Source organism: Lytechinus variegatus, chromosome 7 (assembly GCF_018143015.1).
Source record: "Lytechinus variegatus isolate NC3 chromosome 7, Lvar_3.0, whole genome shotgun sequence".
Classification (NCBI taxonomy): Eukaryota; Metazoa; Echinodermata; class Echinoidea; order Temnopleuroida; family Toxopneustidae; genus Lytechinus; species Lytechinus variegatus.
This window is the reverse complement of record NC_054746.1, coordinates 24074205-24101445: the sequence shown is the minus strand read 5'-3', so window position 1 is coordinate 24101445 and position 27241 is coordinate 24074205. Positions and strand designations below refer to the sequence as shown.

General features: G+C 34.4%; 1 protein-coding gene across 16 annotated transcripts in view; it reads left to right on the top strand.

The window, feature by feature from the left end:
- The window catches only part of LOC121418809 (neurogenic locus notch homolog protein 1-like), a 56161-nt gene extending 30362 nt beyond the window's left edge, over positions 1 to 25799 (top strand). For 13 of the 16 annotated variants that reach the window (XM_041612958.1, XM_041612968.1, XM_041612970.1 and 10 more), the window contains 22 exons: positions 1750 to 1848; positions 2271 to 2369; positions 3751 to 3849; positions 4153 to 4251; positions 4912 to 5010; positions 5439 to 5537; positions 7288 to 7386; positions 7846 to 7944; positions 10058 to 10156; positions 10854 to 10958; positions 11710 to 11808; positions 12579 to 12677; positions 13856 to 13954; positions 14737 to 14835; positions 15838 to 15950; positions 17265 to 17478; positions 18787 to 18834; positions 19428 to 19538; positions 22193 to 22294; positions 23044 to 23057; positions 24018 to 24131; positions 25358 to 25799. In XM_041612958.1, coding sequence (XP_041468892.1) covers positions 1750 to 1848; positions 2271 to 2369; positions 3751 to 3849; positions 4153 to 4251; positions 4912 to 5010; positions 5439 to 5537; positions 7288 to 7386; positions 7846 to 7944; positions 10058 to 10156; positions 10854 to 10958; positions 11710 to 11808; positions 12579 to 12677; positions 13856 to 13954; positions 14737 to 14835; positions 15838 to 15950; positions 17265 to 17478; positions 18787 to 18834; positions 19428 to 19538; positions 22193 to 22294; positions 23044 to 23057; positions 24018 to 24131; positions 25358 to 25612 — 2363 coding nt within the window. In that variant the 3' untranslated portion in view covers positions 25613 to 25799. The remainder of the gene's footprint in view (positions 1 to 1749; positions 1849 to 2270; positions 2370 to 3750; positions 3850 to 4152; positions 4252 to 4911; positions 5011 to 5438; positions 5538 to 7287; positions 7387 to 7845; positions 7945 to 10057; positions 10157 to 10853; positions 10959 to 11709; positions 11809 to 12578; positions 12678 to 13855; positions 13955 to 14736; positions 14836 to 15837; positions 15951 to 17264; positions 17479 to 18786; positions 18835 to 19427; positions 19539 to 22192; positions 22295 to 23043; positions 23058 to 24017; positions 24132 to 25357) is intronic. The other 3 variants (XM_041612959.1, XM_041612963.1, XM_041612965.1) reach the window with 3 other exon arrangements.
- Positions 25800 to 27241: the final 1442 nt, after the last annotated feature.

The following is a 27241-nucleotide window of genomic DNA, read 5'->3' as shown; positions in this document are numbered from 1 at the left end:
CTTTTGCGTTACATACTTTTTTGTATTGTTTTGTTTTTCCATTCAAGTTGTTGTGCCACTTTATATCATAGGCGGATCCAGGGGCGAGGGGCCCGGGTCCCCCCTATTGGCAGAGCAAAAAAAAAGAGAATAAGGGGGAAAAAGAAGAAAAAAACAGGGAAAAGAGAGAAAAAAGAAGAGGAAGACAAGTGAAAGACTTGGAAAATAAAAAGAATCTTTCATATTTCACTATATAAAATTTTCGCTCGCACTTCGTGCTCGCATTGCCTGTTTGATTTTCATAATTATCTTGTTCAATATGGAGCTTAAATATCACGTTTGGAAGTCAATATGTAAAAGATATTTCGCCGCGGATATCGAACTTTCATTATTTTGTTTGATTTACAAATTGATTGTTTTAAAGTGATTTTTAAAAATGTTAGTTTTACGATCTGAACATTAATATTTTCTGCTCGTGCTGCACGCTTGCAAATGTTAACTTATCAGTTACCTTTATTAATTTCGTGTATTCCATACAGTTTTCAAAGTATCCCTTTGCAGTTCTGATAGTCAAAACGTATCAGCTAGCACTGCACGCTCGCATTTTTATTGGCAAGTAATGTATGTCTCAATATTGATTATACAACAAGCTTCTTAAAATCCACATTTTGTGATAGTCTATCAAAAGTTTCGGCTCGCGATTTGCGCTTGCATTAATTGTTAAAATGTATTCACTCATTCATCTTATTCATAATTACCAAAGTTCTTGAAATGTCCGGTTTTCAGGCCATGATTTCGTGCCCTACTTAGGCATATTAGCTTAAGAGATAGGAGAAGATGGGAAAGGTTGTAAAAGAAATAAGGAACAGATGTCATTAATGTAGAGAGAGAGAAAAAAAATTAGTACAGGAGGAGAGAGGGACGGGGGAGAAAGTGGTTTTCAAGGAAAGAAAGGGAGAAATAATCGAGATAAAAGCGCTGATGGGAAATTTAAGTTCAGCCAAACTATTTCTTTTCGCTGAGCAATTCAATTAGGAATGTTAAAAAAGTATAGAATAATGATAAAAACCATACAGCTTTGGAAAAGAAGCGTTGTTAGTTTTACAAAAAAAAAATCAGTGGATAGCATTTTCGGCAGAGCTATTATCAGAGGAGCATTTGTCCCTACATGCGGAGCAAATGTCGGCGGAGCAACTGTCCCTACATGCGGAGCAAATATTGGCGGAGCAATTGTCGCCGGAGCATGTGTCGTTCAGGTAGCATTTGTCGCCGGAGCATTTGTCGCTAAATGTGGAGCAATTGTCGGTGGAGCAACTGTCGGCGGAGTAACCGTCGGCGGAGCAACTGTCGGCGGAGCAACTGTCGGCGGAGCAACTGTCGGCGGAGCAAATGTCGGCGGAGCAACAGTCGGCGGAGCAAATTTCGGCGGAGCAACAGTCGGCGGAGCAAATATCGGCGGAGCAAATGTCGGCGGAGCAAATGTCGGCGGAGCAAATGTCGAGGAGCAAATGTCGCGGAGCAAATGTCGCATTTTGGGGAGCATTTGTCACCGGAGCAATCGTCGCCGGAGCATGTGTCATGGATTCACTCCATTTAACCTATATTGCGTCTTTTTGAGCTCTTTCATAGTTTTTAAAGTTGTGTAAAGCCTCAAAAATGATTGGTTAGCTTCCATTTCTTTATGGTGTAATAGCTTAAAAACAACAATACAATGACATTAAAAGTTGATTGTATCATCTCTCTTTCTGTACTCTCGCTATCTCTATTTAGTTTCATGTATGGACGGCAACCCTTGTATGAATGGAGCTACCTGTGAGAACGACACGTGTACATGTTCTGAAGGATTGACTGGAGATCTGTGTGAAACAAGTATGAAGTTCCAACACATTTCATCATAATGAGTGGATGTTTGCTTTTCCATATTGGTACTGTTCGACCTAAAGGATATACTAACAGAAATATAATGTCTGCCATTTATTAATAACTTTATCAATATGTAGTCTTATTTAAAAAAATTTCCACCATGCTGAAACTCAGCATACATGTTTCTTGGAATATGAATTTACGAGAATGATTATTAGTAATAAAAAAATATTAGAAAATTAAAAAATCATGCCTTCAAAATTCTTGTAAATATGTCATACTCAATACATTCCCATTAACATATCGTCTTTATAACCTATTAATTCATTTTCACCATGAATATATACAATATACATGCATACATATACACCCTTTACTTTATTTCAACCATCTCTCTTTCTCGATATTATTTTTCTCTCTATCTCTAGTTTCCTGTACTGACGGCAACCCTTGTATGAATGGAGTTACTTGTGCGAACGACGCGTGTCCATGTTCTGCGGGATTGACTGGAGATCTGTGTGAAACAAGTATAAAATTAAAAACCATATTGAAATGAACAGCTATTTTCCGATTTTTCCTTTCTGAGAAAAATTACCTCACATGTAAACTGTTATTTCATAATACTCTTGCTGCCCATCAGAGACAGACTACCAAATGCGAAGTGTCTAGTATTCGTTAAATACTTTTCTACCGCTCTCTTTGTATTTCTTTTTGTATATGGCGATTCCACGGTCAGTCGCATTACACTTATATGTGTCTTTTATATTGCTTGGTGCTGTAAGTTTTTACTGGGTGAGGCTTATTTACTGTTAATTTAACCCGACAACCAAGGCTTCAAAAACTATATATATGTACATATGTAAAGATCCCAGGCTGTATATCACGAACTTCATGACATCTTAAAAATCGGTCAGTCATATTAAGAAAAGAACATGGCAAAAACGTGATTGACTACATTTTCATAATTCTTTCAAATTATAAAGACTATAAAAAATATTCCACTTTTTCAATGTGGAAAATTTTTCGGCCATTCTTTGTTTATTTTGTTGATATACAGTGCGTCCCACAAAAAACGAAACCGAGGTTTAGCGATGATTAATCATCACGTAATCACAAATACAATAGACAAATGACCTATTATTTTAAAGCTTAAAATCTCTTATTTCAGATTATATAAAAAACAAGATTTTCATCCACGCATGAGTTTGTAAAAAAACAATTTGAAGAAAGGATAGCAAAAAGTCATTTAGCAGGGTATCAAAATTTCAAAACAAAATCACATGCATAAGAAGTTCAATATCTGCTCTGATTTGCTTAATTTGATAGCTAAATTGCAGAAAATTGTCAAAATATGACAAAGCTATGCTTCTACAAAACAATGCTTGTACATCCATGATTTCATGAAACATACATGTTTTCACCGGTTTAACACCAAGCTATCACACGGTTAACAAAAGACTTTATGCATGGCTGATCTTCAACAAAACGGAGTCGCGTAAGTCCGAAAGCTATCCAGTATTACCTCTTCATTTTATGAAATTATTGGAATTCAAGCCTCATTTCATATAAACAGAACTTTGTTAGTTCTTAACCGTTATCTGTAATTGAAGTATCAAATCAAAGAGCAGATATTGAACGTTTAAAAATGTTATTTTCTTTTTGAAACTCAGATACTGCCAGCCAAGTGACGTTTATGGTTTCTTTTCTTTAAATTGTTTTTGCTCACTCATGCATGAATGATAAATAACCTAAGTTATTTAAAATGAAAGAGCAGACTCTCAGCTTTACAATGATAAGTCATTTGTCTATTGTATTTGTGATTAAATTATGACAAATCATCAACAACTCTTGGTTTCGTTTTTCTGGGACGCACTGTATATACATATATATATACCTCTCTCTCTCTAGTTTCCTGTACTGACGGCAACCCTTGTATGAATGGAGTTACCTGTGAGAATGACACCTGTTCATGTTCTGATGGATTGACTGGAGTTCTTTGTGAAATAAGTATGAAATTTAAAACCTGTTTATTGAAATGATCGGCTATTTTTGGATTTTACTTACTAAAAAAATGCAATATAATGTGAATTGTTAATTTATAAATAATTTCGTTGCCGTAAATGTGCGACCCATCAGAGACAGACTAGCAAAATAAAATATGAAATGTCAAATACTTGTAAAATCTCCCTATCCCACTCTCTTCGTCTCTCGTTTTATACATAATTCCATGGTCAGAAAGAATTGGAATTGGAAGATTTCGCGTGTCCTACATGTAGTCTCACTCTTTTCCCCACTTCACTCTCATTGCAGTTAGCTGCACTGATGGCAACCCATGCCTGTATGGAGGTACATGTCAGAACGATATATGTACATGTATTACTGGATTAACTGGAGATGTGTGTCAAACAGGTACCAACTTTATTCATTTCAATATATAAAATGGCTAATCATATGAATAACTTTCCTTTTTAAAATAAAGAATGAGGCTTGCAGAAATCATCTCTCAAAAATGATATATTTTCAATCCATATTCTGCCTTCATTGGTCCTGTGTTAGCAACAGTAATTATGAATGACTTTACACCCGAACACAGTTAATCGCAGCTGCTAAACGTGTCACTTTGCTCATATTCGCGTCCTATCTCCAGGCTCCCAAGTGGTGTCTCAATGATGGGGTGTCCAAACTTGGCGGACATTTGAAAATATTAATAAGTTTAAAATTCATAAATGGAATATTCACTTTTTATATGAAACCAATTAAACATAATAGCTTGGCGGACATGTGAAAATATTAAAGATCAATTAAAAATTTTCTGGTAATTTTAACCACTGTTTTCTAATCGTAGTGGAATTGGAGTTTTAGCCCTAATACAGAATTTCATCTTATCAGGGTAATCACGATATCAAAATGCTAGATATACAAATTATTTCTGGACTTATGTATTCTGATAACTAAAAACATTGCAATTCAAACCCCCCCCCCCCCCGAATTCGACTCGCAAGATTTACCTACTGTGATCACTCATTAAGACGTATAAAGGATTTTAATTTCTTCATTTCTCTCTCTTAGTGACGTGTAGTGCTGGTAATCCTTGTCAGAACGGAGTAACCTGTTCAAACGATGCGTGCCCATGCCCTTCGGGGTTAACGGGAGAACTCTGTGACACAGGTATGAAATTTATACAATTCTACACTGCTTTATACAAAAGAGTGGTTGGCGATGTGCACATATTGCAAATATCTCAGGGATGTTATAAGCATGCAAAAGAGTAAACAACGCTGATTCACTGTCCAAGAGACTGACAGGTCAAAGTACCTCAGTACCCCCAACGTCATTACGAAGTTAACTCTCAACTTGTGATGATTATCGGCCACTGGTTCTAAGTGAATGTACGAGTTTTTTATGTTGACCTCAGATTACATCCATGGGGATGAAATCCTATTAAAGCATAGATGTCATTAGAGCAGTGTTGCATATTTGAATAAGAATTTCACATCTATTTATGTGCTTAAAAATAATTATAGGCGCATTGGATTTCATAATATAAAGAAAGGCGTCGATCATTCCGTCTCTCTCACTTTTTCTATCACTCTTAGTTGACTGCAATGATGGCAACCCTTGTCTTTACGGAGGTACTTGTGAGAACGATACATGTACATGTATTTCTGGATTAACTGGAGATGTGTGTCAAACAGGTACCAACTTTTATGTGTGATCTTTCTTTGGGGGGGGGATTAAATATGTATGTATTTTTGTGTTGAAAATAATGCCCATTTTATGTAATGTGCTTGAAACTAATAGAAGGGATTAGCGAGCCAGCATTTGTTGTAACAAAATCAACAATTTTTTTCAAAACTGGAAAGATAAAAGAAGACATTGAGGTATAATAAAGAAATATGAGAAAAGTTATACGAGTATGGCAATGATCTTAAAGTATTAAAGTGACGAATGAAAATCCGTGTGATTATATATAAAAGAAATTTTCTGATTGCGACTGCAATTAATATAACTACGATAATGGTTACCTTTATAACGCATAATAGTATTGAACCTGAAATAATTGTCTCACCTGCATAGCAGAGTGAGACTATAGGCGCCGCTTTTCCGACGGCGGCGGCGTCAACATCAAATCTTAACCTGAGGTTAAGTTTTTGAAATGACATCATAACTTAAAAAGTATATGGACCAAGTTCATGAAACTTGGCCATAAGGTTATTCAAGTATTACTAAACATCCTATATGAGTTTCATGTCACATGACTAAGGTCAAAGGTCATTTAGGGTCAATGAACTTAGACCATGTTGGAGGAATCAGCATTGAAATCTTAACCTGAGGTTAAGTTTTTGAAATGTCATCATAACTTAGAAAATATATGGACCTAGTTCATGAAACTTGAACATAAGATTAATCAAGTATCACTGAACATCCTGTGCGCATTTCAGGTCACATGACCAAGGTCAAAGGTTAATGAACTTTGGCCGAATTGGGTGCATCTGTTGAATTACCATCATAACTTTGACAGTTTATAGATCTGATTCATGAAACATGGACATAATAGTAATCAAGCATCACTAAACATTTTGTGCAAGTTTCAGCTCTCATGATTAAGGTCAAAGGTCATTTAGGGTCAATGAACTTTGGCCGAATTGGGGGTATCTGTTGAATTACCATCATAACTTTGAAAGTTTATTGGTCTAGTTCGTTTAACTTGGACATTAGAGTAATCAAGTATCACTGAACATCCTGTGCGCATTTCAGGTCACATGACCAAGGTCAAAGGTTAATGAACTTTGGCCGAATTGGGTGTATCTGTTGAATTACCATCATAACTTTGACAGTTTATAGATCTGATTCAAAAATCTTGGACATAAGAGTAATCAAGCATCACTGAACATCCTGTGCGAGTTTCAAGTCACATGATCAAGGTCAAAGGTCATGTAAGGTCAATGAACTTTGGCTATGTTGGGTTTTTTGTTGAATAACCATCATATCTCTGTAAGTTTATTGGTCTAGTTCATAAAAAGTGGACATAAAAGTAACCATGTATCACTGAACATCTTGTGCGAGTTAGAGTAGTTTTCAAAGTCAGCACTGATGCTATATTGAACCGCGTGATGCAGGTGAGACGGCCAGAGGCATTCCACTTGTTTTGAAATAACAAAGCCCTTTTCCAAGAAACATGAACATAGTGGTTATCAAATCGCAACAATTGTGATAGTAGAATCGCAGGTGACTGGTTGAAAGTCAGAGGTCGCTTCAGATCAGTAAACAAAAACATGATAATAACACAGCCCCGATGCCAGAATCTATACTTCATTCAGCAATATTAATTTTATTCATATTCAAGCATTCGTTTTCATTGTTATTTATTCACTTCCCCTGTGAATGCAATAATACGGCATGCTCCCACTCCTATCTGATTCTCTTTCTACCCTCCCCCTTTAGTTACCTGTGCTGATGGTGATCCTTGTCAAAATGGAGCTACCTGTACGAACGATGCATGTCCATGCCCTGCAGGATTAACAGGAGATTTGTGTCAAACAAGTATAAACCTAATATACTTCGCAATAGTTGTATTATTAATGACAAGGACAATTGTGGATGGGTTCGACCCACAAATCGAATAACCTTGAAATTAGTTTTGTATTGAAAAGGCTCTCTTGGGTAAATGAACACGAATGGATAAACATGATAAATGGATAGGGAAACTATATTGGATGACTCAAAATGGGAGTCCAGAAAATACCCTCATGTCGCCACAACACTCCAATAAATGTGCATTATTAGTGTTGCATGATGTTACTTACACAAATATTCTAGTTGTTTGAATGGTGGAAAGATGTTCAATATTAGTTCAATTTTAAGCTGTATATTTCATTTCAAATGCACGGCGATTGTGACATTTGTGTTTTCCATTGAACACCATCATTAAAAACAAATTATAACTAGTGAATGTACGTAAAGGCCTACATGAAAACATGGTTGTGCTCTTTCTTTTCCCAGTTTCCTGTTCTGCCGGCAACCCTTGTATGAACGGAGGTTCATGTGAGAACGATGCGTGTTCGTGTTCTCCGGGATTGACTGGAAATTTGTGCCAAACAGGTAAAATTTTCAATTTTATTGATAATTCATCACCAAAAGAGGGCTTTTTCCATTAGGCTGTTCTTGTAGCTATGCGCGACACAGGGAACGACTTGTCTAATATAACTTTCCTTTTCATTTCTTTTTCCTTTTTTAAAAGTGCGCCTGGATTTCCTTTAACCTATTATTAATCTTCTGACAAGTAACAGACTCGCATTGACATTCTTGCTTACAACAATACGTTCAGTCTTCAGGGACCATGTTTTAACTTTAGCTGATTTTAATTAAAATTACTTACTCTGATTTAGCACAAAAAAACAGGTTACAATCATTATTCGAAAAGTCAAGCTTTATCTGGCTTTATGCGAAAGCCTATTGGCATTTCACAAGTCTCTGATTATAAACTTGTGCCAACCATCAATGTATAATATTCAACTTAAATTCATATTTAAATTCATATATCAGCGATTAAATTCATATCATTGTACATATTAAAAAACGGTCAATATTGGAAACAAGTTAATGGAACAGATAAGGTACTTTCTCAGATAGGAGGATAGCAATGGCGACCATTTTACAAATATTTTACTCATGGGTCAAATTTGTACGGTTTGTTTTAAATGCCTACTTGTGAATTAGCTAACCCATTCCCTACGGAAATATCAGACAAGAACGTGAAAATACTGGGCCGTATTCTGAAGTCAGGATTAACTTAGACCATGGTCTAACTCTGTGCTAGAATTATGTTGAGCCAACAAATATTTAAAAAAATCTGATTCTATTGTATATTTCTTATATTACTGTTTTGTTTCCCCTTTCTTTCATAATAAAATAAGTAATTCAGTTATCATTATGAGACAGTTATAAATGATTTGAGTATCATAAGATTCAATAACTGAACATGTATAAAAAAAAATTGGTGCCCAAATTGGCTCTCCATAGTTAAACAAGAACTTTAAACCAGGGTTTAATTTAAATCCCACTTCTGAATACGGGCCTCTGCCTTGCATTGCACATAGCATATTAAGCAACTGTTCAAAATCTTAAGCAACACTGTTTAAGCCCATTCATTATAACAGCTATAAAGGTGTTAAAAAAACCCATGTTATATAAAAAGAATAATAAACCATCATTTGCCATGATGTAGCCGACCGAGTGATGTGGTGTAAGGAAACCTCTCTATTGAGAATTACCTCTTATCAAAGATCATTTAACAATACTCATCAATTGTGCAGTTATACTTATCGTTATACTTTATACTTCAGTATCATTCAATTATTGAAAAGTGTTTTTGCATTTACATAAAAAGATATTTTGTGCGCCTGATCAAACATTTAGAATTACTAGCTCACTCCAGTAAAACACATCTTTCTTATATATCCAGCGCATGATACTTGCTTCATAACCGCACACTTATATATCACAATAAAAAAAAGTGAAACAGTGATATGTACCTATTGGGGGTTGCCAAAACGTGAAATAGATGTTGAAATGGGAATCGCTACGACTAGTAAAGCGGGTTGGTCAAGCAATAATGTGTGTAGCAATTTATATTACAACCCTTTAAGCACAGAGTAAAGAGGTTTTTAACATATTTGGGCACTATATAACCAGTTGTTCAGCTTCATTACACATCCGGTATTTTGTTTCCCATATTAGCTTTTGTCCATCTTTACGTTTAACACTGGTTTTATAGTTTTCACCCAAAAGTATTGCTTTCCCTAGTTCATGGTAAATCATGCACAGTTACATTGGGTGAATAACATTGCCTACAGAACTACAAAGTCAAATTCAATTGGTATTGGAATTTTGTAGTAAAAAATTTGCCTCTTGAAAGAACATGGAATTTTGAAGTTTTTCTCTAGTATTCATCATAATTGATGTAAGCAACATTCAGTAATTACAAAATATTCTTTCAAGTTTCTCTTTTGTTAACACAGCATTTCTCTTCATTTACGAGCTCGGTATGAGTTCTACACATATCCCATTGTAATGCAATTCAAATAAACATGTAGACATTGTAAAATGAATTATGTAATTTGCCGATCCCCTGTTATTTAACAGTTTTGATGCACGAAATGAAAGGAAGTCATGAGAGTAAACATTAATGTTTCTTCCCTATTGCTCTCTCTAGTTGATTGTAGTGTCGCCAACCCTTGCCAGAATGGAGGCAACTGTACCAACGATGCATGTACATGTCCTGCGGGATTAACTGGAGATATATGTCAAACAGGTAAAGACACAATATGGAATAGGATGTGTGTGGATTCACACAAGACGAAATGCAGAAATGTGTCATTAGTACAATAGATAAACCAAAGCGAAATAGAGGGTTTGGTGGAACGAATCCACCAAACCCAGGTAAAACATATACCATACTGACCTAAACCTAACGAGCAGCTCTTGATTAGCTGAGAAAAAAAAATCAGCTTTTTTTTCAAATTGTGACCAGACAGTTACTGCTACTTACATGACTTTGTGTACCGATTAATTTACAGTTCCCCAATAGAAATATGGATTATTATTATATTGCAAGCATATTTTTCATGAAACCAAATAGACGCACAAGCCAATTTTATTTTTTTAGTTTTCTAATACCACTCTCTCTTTGCTATGACACATTATGACATAAGTTAATCTAAATATCAATCATTTGTTATTATATACATGTATGTATTGTTATTATATATATATATGTTTATATATATATAACAATATATATATAATAATAATAAATGATTAAAATTTAGATTAACGTATGTCATACTGTGTAATAGAAAAGAAAGAGTGGTATTAGAAAATTCTAACAATGTTTATATATATTCATATATATATATATATATATTCTTAGATTTGTAGATGTCGATGATAGTATATGTATATACATATATATATTCAATCAATTTACTTATTTACTTTTTAAACCGTAGTTGACTGCAATCTGGAGAACGACCCTTGCCAGAACGAAGGTACCTGTGCGGACGGTGCATGTACATGTGCCTCGGGGTACACTGGAGTTTTGTGCAGCAATGCCAGTAAGATCCTCTATGAGTTTGTCTGTCTTGTTTTGTTTGAAGCATTTGAAACTTAAATTGGAAGATAAGTGCTATTCACCCTAATCACCCTGAGAGTTGGTGTGTTGGTGACTTCTTTGCGAACTCAGTCTTTATATTATCTCTTTGAAACAATTTTGGTTAGCATATATCTGTAGATCTCAGAGATATACTATTATGTTGGAGGAACATGGGAAGGTGGTGACGCTTTTTTTTTGGGGGGGGGGTGGTCTGGAGCAGGTATACTACGACACCACAAAGTGCCGGGGAGATAAATATGTCGCGTACGCCTCTATCACTATAAATGAGGAACCATTGTGACAGCTGAAAATACCAAGTCCCCTAAATAGATCTCTTCATACTTCTGGAGTCTGAGACTCACTTTAATGGCTTGGAGAACTTCGGTCTAAGGACAGAAGTCTGGGGGATTGTAAATGAGAGAAACATGAATATGCTTGCTGGCAAATTTAAATGCCATACCTTTGACAGTACCTGGTCGAAAAATTCGTGTTAAAAAAGCTATTGAATATATCTGTGTCCTACAATGATATGTGAACATAAAAATACCTAAAAATTGCAAACGCTCACCACAGAAATGCATGAAATTTAATAACGAATTATTTCGTGAAAGTAGCTAATCAAAATTTCAAATTTTCTCAAATACATTGTCTTTATACTTATTTTCATATGTGCAAGTTTCGTTTCTTACAGAATTATTCACTTCACTTTTCAGTTGATTGTGCTGATGATGACCCGTGCCAGAACGGAGGTACCTGCGAGAACAATGCATGCACATGCACTTCTCCATATATTGGATCCGTGTGTGATACAGGTATGGGGATATATTTTTCGTTTGTTCATTTGTTTGCTTTTATTTCTGCGTTCAAAATAATGAAATACAAAATAGTCCATTATTTTGACAGTCATAATGCACAATGAATACTAAATAATGATGTTAGCACACCACCTTTAATTTACAACAAATTGATATGTAATTGATTAACGGAATTAAGCTTGAAAATGATGGCGGCCTCATAAAAATATTGCACATTCTTAATGAAATTTGGGCAATTGAATGGCCAAGGTAGACAACATAACAAGCTCAAATTCATTTATTAAAACCAATGTTAGATATAAATCAATCATAAAACATAATGTATCATGAGATGGTTAGGACCAAAATGAAACCGTTAATACAACTATAAATCTGTAATGTTGATCATATTCGACTGCATAGAAATGTAACATCCTTCATCTTAAAAGTGTATTGTATTTTCTTTTTCATTTTAATTATTCAGTTTGTATTTTTCATGCAATGGTTAAATAAAGTCTACCAGTCCTACTGGTAGACAGAAGTATCTTGGTCGGAGTAAATCTGTCCAGATGGGTACTACTCCGACAATTCCTCCGACTGGGTTTCCTCAGACACTCCCTCTGACCAAAACATCCTACATTTTGGTCGTGATCAGATTAATATCATTGGAATCTTAATCCATTCATGATAAAGATTTTACTCCCACTAGGATCCCACGTCTGAACGAGGCTATTAAAACCTTAAAAACAGGTAGATAACTGATAGCCTGTGTTCTCTGTTAACTGCAGTCGACTGTAGCGGTGCAAACCCTTGTGTAAATGGAGGCACATGTCAAGACGGCGCTTGTTCGTGCACGGATAATTTTAATGGAATTCTCTGTGGTTCAGGTATGAAGAAGAAAAGTGATAAAAACATTTACCTTGAAATCAAGGTATTCTTAGCTGTAAATAATTCACAATGTAAGACTGATGACTTGAACAGGTTGATGATCTTGATAAGAACTGATGATTCCTTTTATTCAAAATAACTGTAGTTTATTGATGGTGTGCAAGTAATTCCACAGAAGTTAATGTTGTATTCCAGGTGGAGATAAACCATGCTCTGACATAAAGACTGCCTTGAAACTCTTAGTTCTGATCTGATATTGTCCTTGAAGAAACTGTCAGCTTAAATAAATAAATTTGCACTATTCTGGAAGCTTCTAGTATTATCTTTTAAAGGAGCATTCCGCTTCTTTCTTGAACAATTAATTTCTTTGATATTCTACAAGACTCTTGAATGACCTCGGTAAAATTAACAATCTAAACAGCATAGCTAAACCTATCGTTCTTTTTCTTATTGTCTGCCAAGAATGATTGTACATTACAAAAATATCAGATATTGCTCTGCCTCATTTAATATGCGTAAAAAGCAAAGTTTAGCTGAGACATTCTGGAATATTCCCTAATCATAGGCAATAAATATCGTTAGAGAGGAAATAAGTAAATGAACGAATATACATGTGATTATATATAACACTTTATTATTTTTTTCATTTCTATTTTCTACTTTATTTCATTTATTATCAGTATTATAATTGTTATTTTATTTATTCTTTTTTGGGGGGATAGATTTGTATGGGCTATGGGGGAATGGGCTAGTTTTGCCTGATGCAGTTACATTTTACGAAAATTATTTGCAAGATAATATAGTTTATTCAGCCTCTTTTCTCATGAACTTTATTAAGATCGAACGATTTTTCTGCACAAAGGCTGTGGAAATTACGATGTGAAAGAATAAGCCTTTTATTTTTTGTAAAAATTTTGGGAAGCGAGTCTTTTGGAAGTTACTAAATTACGGGCATCGTGATTAATAAATGACCACTTTTGATTAGTTTCGGTATCGTAAGTAAATTTCGTGAGTTAATACATTAGAATTTAATGCATTAGTGAATAAAAATGGTAATTTTAGTGTAGCATTTCAGCATCATCATGTGGATCTCAGCAGTGAGTTTATCTTAGGGATGACTTTTTGCATCATAAAACATCTCTGTTTAAATAAGAAACGATTTTTCTTCTCTCCGTAGTCGACTGTTCTGGTACAAACCCTTGCATGAATGAAGGTACATGTGGGGATCGTTCATGTACATGTGTTGCAGGATTTACTGGAGTCTTGTGTGATACAGGTATGACAATGTGACATATATATATATATATTTTTTTTGGGGGGGGGTTCATGCTGATATTCTTAATATTAATTTTTTAATGGAATGAACTATTCTATTCTTTGTTTTCCTCAGAGATGCTGTCTGGTGCAGTTAACACAAAATGAATAGGAGTGCCCTTGAGACAGGGTCGATATAGGATATTTTGTCAATACATTTTGATTACATTGAAAATGTAACGCTTTTATTTTCCATTCTGTTATAAAACTGGCATTGCTGATATCGAAACCTAGGTGATTAAAATATATATTAAAGGCACTTTGCTATTCTATTAGCTCTTTGATATGATTGATTCTAAGGCCATTTTATTAATTTTCAGTACTTATATCAAAGATATAAGAGGATATCAAGTATAGATGAGTTACGTCAAAATAATCAATTTATTTCCGTTTAAGCTGGAGTTGCTTGTAAAGGCAGAGTTTTAATTTCCTTTGTAATCATGTTATAAAATGTGTTAAGATCAGGAAAAGGGCAACCCTGGTGGCACAAATTAATGCCTCCATAGTAGTAAATGTTTTATTGGTGATTTTTGCAATCGTTTTGATCCTAAAATGTGAGGATTTATTCAATTAAATACCCATCAGCAGTTATTTACGTTGCCCCACACCTCACCTTTCCACGTAATCTCTTCATCTCAGAGACAAAATTTAATTCGATTTTGTGTCAGATAGACCACAATTCCTTTTGTAATGTTTATCTTGCAAAGATTTGACGTTGTTGTTGACACGTTTTATATCCTGCAGTTGACTGTTCAGGTGACAACCCCTGTAGGAATGGAGGTACATGTGGGAACAATACATGCACATGTGCAACTGGATATACTGGAATTGTGTGCCAGTCAGGTAAGTCCAATCTATCAAAATATAATATGATATGCATGAATGCCCAAGACACATTTGCCGATGTTTCTACATCCCAGGTCCATAACATACTATTACTTCACCGCAGAATTTACACGGCCATGCATTGCATTTTTTTTTTAATTTTAAGAGAAGGAGAAGTGGCATAATGAGTCTAATAGGGGCAATACATGGCATACAGGGCAAATCGTTTTGAAAAGCTGCGAGCGAGTAAAAATTCCCTTTTTGTCTTGCTTACATAGCAGAGCGAGACCATAGGCGCCGCTTTTCCGACGGCGGTGGCTGCGTCGTCAACATTAAGTTTTGAAATGACATATCTTAGAAAGTACATGGACCTAGTTCATGAAAATTGTGCATAGGGGTAATCAAGTATTACTGAACATCCTGCCTCGGTTTCAGGTCAAATGACTCAGGGGTGTGAGTGGTCACAAAAACAAATCTGAAGAGTGTTGAAAAAGTCTGAAAAAGAAAGAGCTCCCATACTTTTTGCTCAGAGGAAAGCAAAAATAAGCTGAACAAAATCTGAACTCTCACACCCCTGATGACTAAGGTCAAATTTCATTTAGGGTCAATGAACTTTGGCCATGTTGGGGTATTTGTTGAATTACCATCGTAACTTTGAATGTTTATGGATCTAGTTCATAAAACTTGAACATAAGAGTAATCAAGTATCACTGAACATCCTGTGCGAGTTTCAGGTCACATGACTAAGGTCAAAGGTCATTTAGAATTATTTTTGAGTAAATTGTCTTTAGCTAAAAAGTTATGCTATTTAAAATAAAAGAAAACAAGGGTTACGTTTGTATATAAATTCTAACGGATTTCACACATTGAAAGAAAGACGGAAAATGAAGAAGACCCACAGAAAATGTTATGGAGACTATTTAAGGAGTGAATGAATGCACTGGGGAAAATTTACAGGTGCAGGCATTTATTTAGTATTTTTGTGACCTTTCTAAAAAATGATTTTAAAATCCATTTCAGAGGTAATTCAGATAAGGATAGATGCGGTATTCAGTGGAGAAACTTTTTCAGAAGTCTTGGGAAACACCTCTTCAGCTGAGTTTATGGCAGCTGCTGCAAGCTGGGAAGGAACGGCAAGTATATCTATATATACATTTACATTTTGCTCCTTATGTGATAGAATCGATAAATCCCTCTACCCACTAACTTGATCTAAGAGTCATTCTAGTCATTTGAACAGTTATTTATGATTTTATATCAAATCAAATGTGTAGACTGTCATGGTTCTCTGTTATGTTGACAAGTTTTTTTCTCTTTAAGTTAGTTTAGAGGAATATCAATTGGCTTCAGGCTGTCAAAAAATATGAATTGATCAATGAACCGGAATCATAGCAAACGCAAAAGGAATATTCCCATGGTCTCTGCAGTGTAAAACAAATCAAAAGCTTCTCGAGTTAGGCATGTAAAGTGTACCTGAACAGTGACCATGTCTAATTGACTGCTCTTACCAACTCACCACTGGTCATTGACCAATCGGGTACCAAAGAATTTTTTCAATGATGCCTTAAAATTTCAAAATTATGAAGTTTAGAAATAGACCTTAATTTGGCTAGGTATGAGGTGGTGTAGATGGAATCTTATTTATTTCATTTTTGTTTGGCTTTGGTAAAGGCAGCTTCATGTAAGAAGCAACACACTACTAGTTAAGCCTAGATATGTTAATGTACATGTATTAGAAATGGGGTTCGATGTTAATAATGACACAATTCATACCCTTGTAATGAATAGATTATCAAATACTTATCTTTCTTTTTATGGGGGGGGTAGAACATGTAGAGTTTTCCGCTTTATTTTTTTTGTGGTAGAATGTCTGTAGGCTAATCCAGAATACTCTGAAACTTGGCTGCAGCAATACTATAGTAGTAATATGTATTGATGTGCAACTATATATCAAATGATCAGACAAAACTGCTTCATTGGACTTATCTGAAGAAGTTAAAGTCCCAGTTCTCAGATGTGCATCATCTTTCTTCGTGTCGACTTATAATGGGAACTGATGGTGTGCGGCCTTCAGTCTCAGAAGGGCTAGAGTAGACTACTGACACCCACAGTATCTGTGATCGTTGGATATGGGACGCTAGTTATACACAAAACAATGAAAAAAAAGATGGTTTACTATGGACATTAACCTCTCATGATATACAACACATATAATAACATGCGGTACCCTAGACCCGCTTTTTACTACGCACGATAGAGCATAGTTCTCAAGACTATTTATTTTACACAAGGTAGTCAGGTTCTTTGAACTCTATTAAAGTTACACCCACATTTCAGGGATCCCCCTCCCCCCCGCACATTCCCATCAAAATAATACTAAGCCAGACTGTAACAATTAGCGATACCTATTTACGCCAAAATTCTAATATTAATTTTTGTTCTTACAGCTCACAACAAGTTACTGTGAAGACCAAGGATACTCGGAATCTGAATGCCCATTCACGATAAAGGTAGTCGGATTCAGCAATGGATCTTTGGTAGTAAATTACGATGTCTTATACTCAAGCTCCGATGGAGTGGCTGATAATTTCAATCCTACAGAGGTCGTGATTATGGACAACAGTGGATCTACCATCCCTTCTACGTTTAATCTGTTATCTCGTGAGTATTTCACTTCTTAATTTTTTCACAGAAAGATCTTATCTTAAATGAAACATGAAACAATCAATCAAGATATTTCACATAAATTCAACAAAGCAAATCTAAACTGTAATCATCATGATGAAATGAATCCAATATATTTGATGAAGAAGCTGCATTTCACAATGTGCACCCCAAAATAATTTCAAACAGCTCTTGAATAATAAAACATTGAGTGCCAGGCCAACTAAATCTTAAAAAATATTTTATTGAAATGCATATCATAGTTTAAGGGTGAGCTTCGAGAATTGCTTAGTTAAAGGACAGTCTCCAGTTGGAAAATACTTTAACAAAGAAAATCCAAAATATGAACAGATTACATTCAAACAAGCCCAGATACTATAACAAAGATCATAGATATTTCTTAACCCAAATAATCAATGGAAAATTTCAAATTGAAAGTAACATTCAATTGAAAGGTAACGTTTTAAAGAGAATCACATTCAGTCTCCTGCCATGCAAAAAAATAACAAAAAATAATTTGCATAGCAAGAGCCTTTGTGTGACTTTGCACTTTGTATCCCTGATAAAGACGCCAGCAAAGATGTTAGGTTTGTGTCAAAAATTTGGAGAACACTTGGAAATAAACTTTGTTGGAACTGCAAGGCATTACTTTTTTGTCTCCTTAAATATATACACACACATAAAACTGAAATTTTGTAAATGAACTTGTTACATACTTCAAAACCCAAGAATATTGCAAATCATTTTAAAGCTTAAATTTTTCTCATTCTGTTGGTATAACTCTTCTTCTCTATAATTCTTCATTCGGGCATGAGTGAGCAAAAACAATTTGAAGGAGACCAAAAAATTCACTTGGTGGTTGGCATCCGAGTTTCAAAAAGAACATCATGTCCAAAGCGTTTAATATCTGCTTTTCAGTTTGATTCCTTTTCTATGTACTCAAAAAATGTTTGTCCATGCATAATTCATACCAAAATAACAGAAAGGTAAACATAAAATATGAAGCCCACCTTGAATAGAGTCTCCAATAGTGATGGGTATGGGTTCAGAGTACCCTTTCTAAGAATAAAAAAAGTATAATAAAATTGGAAGAAAAGCATGTTGATAAGCTTTATCTGTTCTTTATTGCAACATTGAAAACTTGTTTACCTTTCTTTGAAGCAGTTACAGCAAAATAGGTCTTTCCACCAGAGTGCCCACGAGGTGACCAATGTGCAGACAATACACTTGGGCCAAACTTTGTTCTACTATTTTGTAATTTATATCATTGAATCCTTTGTTTAACCATTACTCTTTTTCTTTCAGTTATCTGTGGTGGGGTTGTATGTGATGGCTGTGAATCGTGTCCCATCGGTAAGATCTTGTTTATGAAAAGTTGTTGTGCATTAGTGAATGTAAACAGCTCTTATTTATGTGGGTCAAAACACATTTCAAGGTCTTCTATTACATTATATAAAACATTTAAATAAGACTTAACACAGTTTCTAAGCCCTGCATACTATTACCCCCACTAATCAAGTACTCAATCATTCAACGAATTCCTTCCCATCAGGTACCCATTTACTACACTTGGTAATTTGAAGTCATATTACACTGATAAAACATACTGCATTTTGTATGAGAAATATAATATGATATTGGCTATTACAACGATTTGAAGTTAGTAAAAAAGAATACTATAAAGAATACCTTTAAGAAAGAAAGATGTAAATTTCACAATTACAAAAAAAGTATTTTTTGAAAGAATGAAATTTTAGCCAATTTATGTACTAGAGTAAATGGAAGAGTAGTCCTCACCTACCTACTTGTCTGGCATTTTTCGTTATCTGATAATTGTTGCTCATTTTACTATGACAAAACATGTCAAATGTGGTTACCTATTGTACAATGACATCAGTTTCATATCTTTTCTGACAAATATTACTATGTTTCCTTTTTCAATCCAGTTGAGGCTCAATGCGACTCCTCACAGACTCCTTGTCAGAACGAAGGTATCTGCGTGTTCGGAGAATGTGTATGTGCCGTGGGGTACACTGGAGTTTTGTGCGCCAATACCAGTAAGATCTCCTATGATTTTGTTGTTGCTTAAATCGGGGATTCATGTAGGCTAACATAATCCTACAAGCATATTTTGACAACAGTATTTAAAGGCTAAACATCCAAACTTAAAAATTATAGTATATATTTAATAGATTTTGTATAGGCCTACAAATTACTGTATGTAACCCCTACACCTCCTCCACCAAACCCACCTTCTGAGTTGCCTAGGTTGTCGAACTGTTTCAGTGGCTCAATGATATAGCTCAAAGCGAAGAGGCGCTATCTTTTACAGTGCGTATTGAGTATAGCAAAGTTTGCTTGCGCTTGCGAAATTTCTTCTATCCAATTAACTGCCTTATATTTGTCAAATCTCCTAAAATATTAAGCCTTTACTACTAAAAATAATAAAAACAAGCACATCAATGATGTGGAGCTCATCCCGCATCTCGCAACAAAATTTAACACAATTTTAATTTCAGCCCAGTTGACACTGTAGTGAATTATATTGGTGACATAAATTGAGGATATAGAATTGAAATTGATCAAGAAATGACATAGAAGCATTTTTTGTGATCTATGAATAAATTTCATATAAATTAAAGGGGAATCCAGCCTTGGCCATAAAATGTTGTGTTGGCCAAGAGAAAAATAGATTAAACAGAATGGTGAAAGTTTGAAAGAAATCGGACAAGCAATAAGAAAGTTATAGCTGCTTTAAAATTGAGATCACTAATACTATGTAGATTTCAAATTGGCAACTGGGTAAGTAAATTATGACAAGGGGCAAGGACAACTTTCCCATAGGCCATGTACTTTATTATCAGGGATTTGTGGTTTTCTCCTAAGTACCAATTCCCCTGGGGAAGTAATCTAAATATAACCCAGGTAGTATGTTGTTTTATGTCCTCATGAAAGAAAAATTCAATTTGAAATAAAACTTTGGGACAAAATGACATTTTAGCCATAATATGTATTGGAGTACATGGAAGAGTAGTCCTTGCCTTACATCACTATGACATCACTTGTGCGGCCAATTTGAAGTCTCCATGGGTATAGTGGTTACTAATATTTACAACTTTAAAAAATTCATAGTTTCTTGTTGTTTTTCCGATATTGTTCAAACTTTCACCTATCAACTTGTCTGACATTTCTTTTCCTTATAAAAACAAGTTTTTATTTGGGTTGGATTCCCCTTTAAGCATAAATAACTTTCTAGTCAAAATTTCTTAACTCTGTATAGAACCTTGGTGAACCTCATGTAGCTCTCAGATGGAAAAAAATTAATCAAAATCAATTAACAAATAAATAAGTAATTTTTTGGAAGTTTTGAAAAATATATAACTAAATTAGCATATTCAATGAATTATGTGTTGAAATTTTATACCATCTCGAGCTATTATATTAAGCAAACAAAATTGAAATTGATCAACAAATAAAGAAGAGGCATTTTCTGTGATTTATGAATAAATTTTGCATAAATTAGCATAAATAATTTTCTACTGAATATTTCAAAATTCTGTGAAGTTTTGTGAACCTTATGAAGTTCTACCAGATAGAAGAAAAGAAAATCAAAATAGGTCAACAAATAAAGAAGAAGAGGCATTTTCTGTGATTTATGAATAAATTTTGCATAAATTAGCATAAATAATTTTCTACTGAATATTTCAAAATTCTGTGTAGAAGTTTTGTGAACCTTATGAAGTTCTACCAGATAGAAGAAAAGAAAATCAAAATAGGTCAACAAATAAAGAAGAAGAGGCATTTTCTGTGATTTCTGAATAAATTTCGCATAAATTAGCATAAATAATTTTCTACTGAAAATTTCAAAATTCTGTGTAAAAAAATTGTGAACCGCATGAAGTTCTACCAGATGGAAGAAAAAAATCAAAATCGGTCAACAAATAAAGAAGAAGCATTTTATGTGAAATTTTAAAAATTTGCATAAATTAATTTCGCATAAATTAGCATAAAAATTGTTGTGGTCAAAATTTCAAATTTCTGTGTAGAAGTTTGGTGAACCTCATGAAGCTCTACCAGATGGAAGCAAAAAATTCAAAATCAGTCAACAAATAAAGAAGAAGCATTTTTTGTGAAATTTGAAAAATGTGCATAAATTAGCATATTTAATGAATTCAAAAATTCTGTGTAGAAGTTTTGAATCCTCCACCTAGTGCTATCATATAAAGCAAACAGAATTGAAATCGGACTTAAAATGGCGAAGAAGTAGCATTTGGAAATTGTGGACAGACGACGGACGCCACGGCATAAGCTCATCTTGCACTTCGGGCCAATGAGCTAATAAAAACATAATAGTGAATGATATGAATAATTTTGAATGGAGCATATATTCCTTTTTGAATGAGAGCGCCGTTAAAACAGCAACAAAAACCCCTCCCCCATTCAGGTTTTGAAATCCTCATAGTGATTAGTATTATGTAAAACAAAATCATCAACCTATAAAAATGTCAACTGTAAAATGTACAACTTATAGGTATGCAGGTAGGGAAGAGGGGTGCAAGGGCACAATTTACCATATTAAAATACCATAATAATTTCCCACTTTTCTCAAAAGATCCATCAAAGAACATGCCCATCCATTTTACATTAACATTGTTATATTTGTATATATGCATACGTACATAAATGCATATACTTTCTTTTAATTTCAAAGTCATCTGCAGTTCAGAGACCCCCTGTCAGAATGAAGGTACCTGTGTGGAGGGTGCATGTACATGTGGCTCCGGGTACACTGGAGATTTGTGCAATGAAACTGGTGAGATCCTTTGTTTTTATATTTCTTTTACTCTGGCTTGAAATACATAATGTAGGCTTACATAATCCTAACCTATTTTGATGATAGTAGTGAAATACAATACCCCAAGGATGCTGACTATTAACAAAATATTTATGTCATAAATCAAGGAAGGTGGGGAAGACATTTCCAGTCCATGTCAGATACTTTGACATCTCTATCAGTGACAAGGCTCTTTTTATTTTCTGTCATGGAGGTATCTCCACAATCATTAACAAAGTTAAAATAGAGTTTTAAAAGTTCAAAATTTATGGTATTAACACAGTGGCATAAGTCTACAATTTATTTCAAAATATCCATCAATTAACTTCATGGGGATTTTTGGTCATTTTTACAGCTGATTTCATAGTTCTCTTTCTTCAACAAATGCACTGATTTCTTACCCCATGAACCTGACTTTGAAGTATCATATTGTGTTCAGTCAATGGCTTAATAGTTAATTAAATGACTTTCGCTCCCATGAGTATCTAAATATATGCAATATTCTTTGTTTTTTAACATTTCATCATTTGCTTTTGTTTCTATTGTGTTAAATTGCTTCGAAAATAATGTGCTTTAACTAATCAACTTGGTTTTTATTATTTCTAAAAGACAACTCAATCAACCAATAGACTTTAATAAAGGAAATAACAAAATTAATAGCCCTGCAGTATTGCTGAATGTTTAATTAATTATATCTTTTCTGCATTTCCATACTTTCATTATTACAGTGAGGACTCAAGGGGTAAGTGAAATTAATCAAGTTAATGATTGATCAGGGAAGAATTACAATATTTTTCTTTCTCATCGAAAAAAAAAATGAGTAGAGCTGAGCTATAAATATTTCAAGGTAGTTTAGAAAAGAAATTTCTTTAAAAATCATCAATGTTATTAATAGAAAAATACCCATGGAAACTGCTAACTTGGGGTATGCAGATGTTCAAAAAATTGGCATATTCCACGGTGGAGTACAGCAAAATATGCAATTATGTAACATGAATTTAGACAAAGTGATGTTTTACAAAATACATACTAGATTATGTGACTACAAGAGAGACCAACCAATTTAAATATGATTGGCATGAATATGAATAGTAGCACTGTCACTTTTCAAAAGTCACAAGAGTCATGCTAACGTCACTATACTGTCATTAAATTCTCCCAGTTAACTTGGGATTTATAAATTCAGGTTGTCATTACGAAGAATGTTCTCTAAACAGTAGTGCAATAAATAAAGATTCTATATTCAACAAATTGCGACCATAACTGATTTTGTATGTCACATACACTGGATTCATCTGGATTGACAAAGTGACAAATAGCCTTTGTGTGTGCTCACTAAAATGCATTCCTTGACATTTCACTAAAAAGTCTGTCAGATTAAATTGCTAACATATTTTGAATAACAGTTATTATATCTCAGTTAAGAGGAACTTACTATTGCCATTGTCTATAACCATGTCTTTCATTCTCTTGTCAGTAAAGCCCATCTTTGCTTCCCTCATAGAGGTTTTAGTTCTAACTAAATATATAACTAAATAAGTACAATTCATAACAACAAATTGTACTTAAGTTTTAATTCTATTTTAGCCCAGAACACAACAGGGATATAAACACTTATGCCTCATTGGCAGACACGCTGACCATATCCTAAAGTAATAAATCTGTTTTTAATCTCACGCTGTAATAACATCATTCATTGCAGGATCTGCAATGCTACACTTGTTCTGCCAGTAATGTAACAGATGATTGTTCTGCAGCAATTGGAACTGATTCTGAAGTCACAGCCACGACATGCTATGAGAACCAGCGATGTTGGGTATTAGATACTTCACATTTTATTGTTATGCTTACATCTTATAAGTGAAAATAAAATGCATGTCATTTGAGGACCTCTAAAAGTTAATTGTATTTATTGAAAAAAGTTTCCATTGCTTTTGTTAATTTGTAACAAATAATTGATGACTGAATCTATGTGTATTTAGAATGTTTTGACATACCTGTCTTAATTAGCGGTAAAAGAAGTAAAAAATTCAGTCCCCAGCCCTACCCTCTTATACACAAAAGTTATTCAGGATAAAAACAACGAAATACAGAATTGTATTATGTCAGAAGTTAGACTTCCAGTACCCCTTAACCACCCTCATTCTATTTTTCATCATTTCAAATGTAGTGTCAAAAATTTACTGCACATGTATGAGCCGATACTTGTATTCACCTTTAAAATGACAATTAGTTTCATGACAATACCTCTCCATCCAACCATATCACATCATGTGTTCTTCTCTGAAAAGTTATTTTTATACAAAGCCATCCAAGGTCTTTATTTTATCATCTATAATCAGTATCAAACCAATCATTTTAAGCTATAAATGAGACCAAAATTGAATCTCTAGCCCCATGTATACCAACATTTTTCATGTCATTTCATGAATTGCATAGATTTCTACTATAATTCCACCTCAATCCCCTCACACTTTTTCATTCTATTAATCACGTCACAAATATGTGTGCCAAAATGCTTGTATTAACAGACATGATAAGAGTACATATTCAGTTTTCAAATGACATAAATTTCATGAAAATTCTACTATGTTCAACAAAGATATTATGTTGAAGGTGGTACCCTGGGTTGAAATTTGAAAATAATTATATAAAGTGCTGAAAACCTCATAAAATTCAGATAACAAAGTTACTGAATTTTAAAGTTAGCAATATCTAGTAAAAAAACCCAATTGTATGCACACTAACGTGAATATGCAATAGCTGGGCTGATGATTTCATGTTGCCACTTTCATTTTTCTTATATTATTACATGAAATCATTATCATTTCATATTTTTCCTGATTTACTTTAAATCAGTTGAAATCATATTATTTTCAGCTTGAAGTATGCCTTTAAACACAATAAATTTCAGGTAGCATAACAAAGCCACCTCTTAGTGGGCCAAGAACAAATATGAAAACAAGAACATTCATGAAAACTTGCAAACCTCTTATGAGAGTTCAAGTCAAATAACTATGAAACTTCTAATGTTCCTTGCAGACCGAGCATTACGAGAACTCAACACATACCAACATTTGGCGTGGATGTACAGATTCGGCATGCAGTACCGAGAACAGTAAAGGACCTTCTTGCCGGTCGACAGGGGATGGAAACATCCTATGTGTTTTCTGCTGCGAGGAATCTTTGTGCAACGATGACCCAAGCTCTGGCAACACCATTTCAAGTTCTGTCACTAATACTTGGTTGGCATTCCTTATTTCTTTGATCATCATGTATGCTACTTTTAGAACCTAACCGAATAAACTGAAAATAAAATACAAGCTATATTTCCTATCTATACTCCCCAGTCATAGTGATAGATCCAGTCAGACTGGATACAATACCACTGCAGGGCCAGCATTGTTTAGTGCACATTAGTCTGACTTTTCTATACTTGTGTCTTATCCGGCTAGATCAGGGCATGATACTACCTAGCCAAAATGTATATTAGTCAGGTCCAGATTTGAGAAAAGTAGACTGCCTTAGGCAAATCGTGTTAATGCTGAATTGAGAAGTGTTTTAACATAATTTGAGGGCGCTGAGTCCAAATTTGCTGTTTGCCAACCTTGATTTTGATGTTAAAATCCTCAAATTGGCAAAAACAAAATGGCCGCCATTCTACACCCATTTTTACTCTATTCTGACCCCCAAAACTTGTAACAAAAATGTTTGTCAACGGTTTTTGGTATTATTTGATCTCAAAAATAACATACTAAAAATCCACCAAAGTCCGTATCCGGGAAAGTGGTTATTTTTATGATGACGTCTAAGATGGCCGCCATGAACTGAAAAATTAAAACGACTGGCACTTTATCTACCCTAGACACCTTTTTCGGTGCATACATGTATTCAATGTGGAGGGCGAAAAAGGAAAGAGTGAACATAAGCACTCCAGGGTACCTGAAAATCCAAGATTGCGTAAAAATGGCTGCCATGGCCTAAAAATTCATAATTCGTCTTTTACGTATTTTATTGTCTTTTATTTGGGTTGTATTCATTGGTGATTTCAAGGGTCAAGAAGTAAACTGGGACAAGTTACAAGGACAGTCAACAGTCCACTATGTCCAAAAATCCAAGATGGCTTTTAAAAATTGGAGTCTAAAATAGCTGTTGTTATCTAAAAACCCCCAAACCCGACATAGTTTGTTTAATACCTGCCTTGGGCATATGATAGTGGTGTCTAACCCATGGTTTAATGGGTCAAGAAATACGTTAGGACAAGTAAAAAAAGACAGTCTATGGTCCTCCATGTCCAAAAATCCAGGATGGTTTGTAAAAATGGAGTATAAAATGTCTCTCGTTAATTACAAAACGACAAAGTTTGTTTAATGACCGCCTGGAGAATGTGATTTTTAGTATAACGCATGGTTTAAAGGGTCAAGTATTAGATTGGGACAAGTTACAAGGACAGTTAGTGGTTCCATTATGTCCAAAAATCCATAATGGCTTCCAAAAATGGAGTCTATATAGGCCGTTCTCACCGAAAAACTGACATAGTTTGTTTAGTATCAGCCCGGGGTATATGATTTTGGTGTTTAACCCATGGTTTAAAGGGTCAAGTAATAAATAAGGACAAGTTACAAGGACAGTCAGAGGTCCAGCATGTCCAAGAATCCAAAAAGGCTTCCAAAATTGGAGTCTAAAATGGCTATTGTTAACTAAAAACTGTCATAGTTTGTTTAATATCCGCCTGGGTATATGACTATGTTGTGTTAAGGAGTCTAAAATCTAAAAATGTTGTTAAGGAGTCTAAAATGGCTACTGATACTCAAAAATTGACATAATCTATTTAAAATCCACTAGGGAAATATGATGTTGGTGTCTACACTATAGTTTAAAGGGTTGAATAATACTTTTGGATTAGTTACAATGGTATGAAGCAGT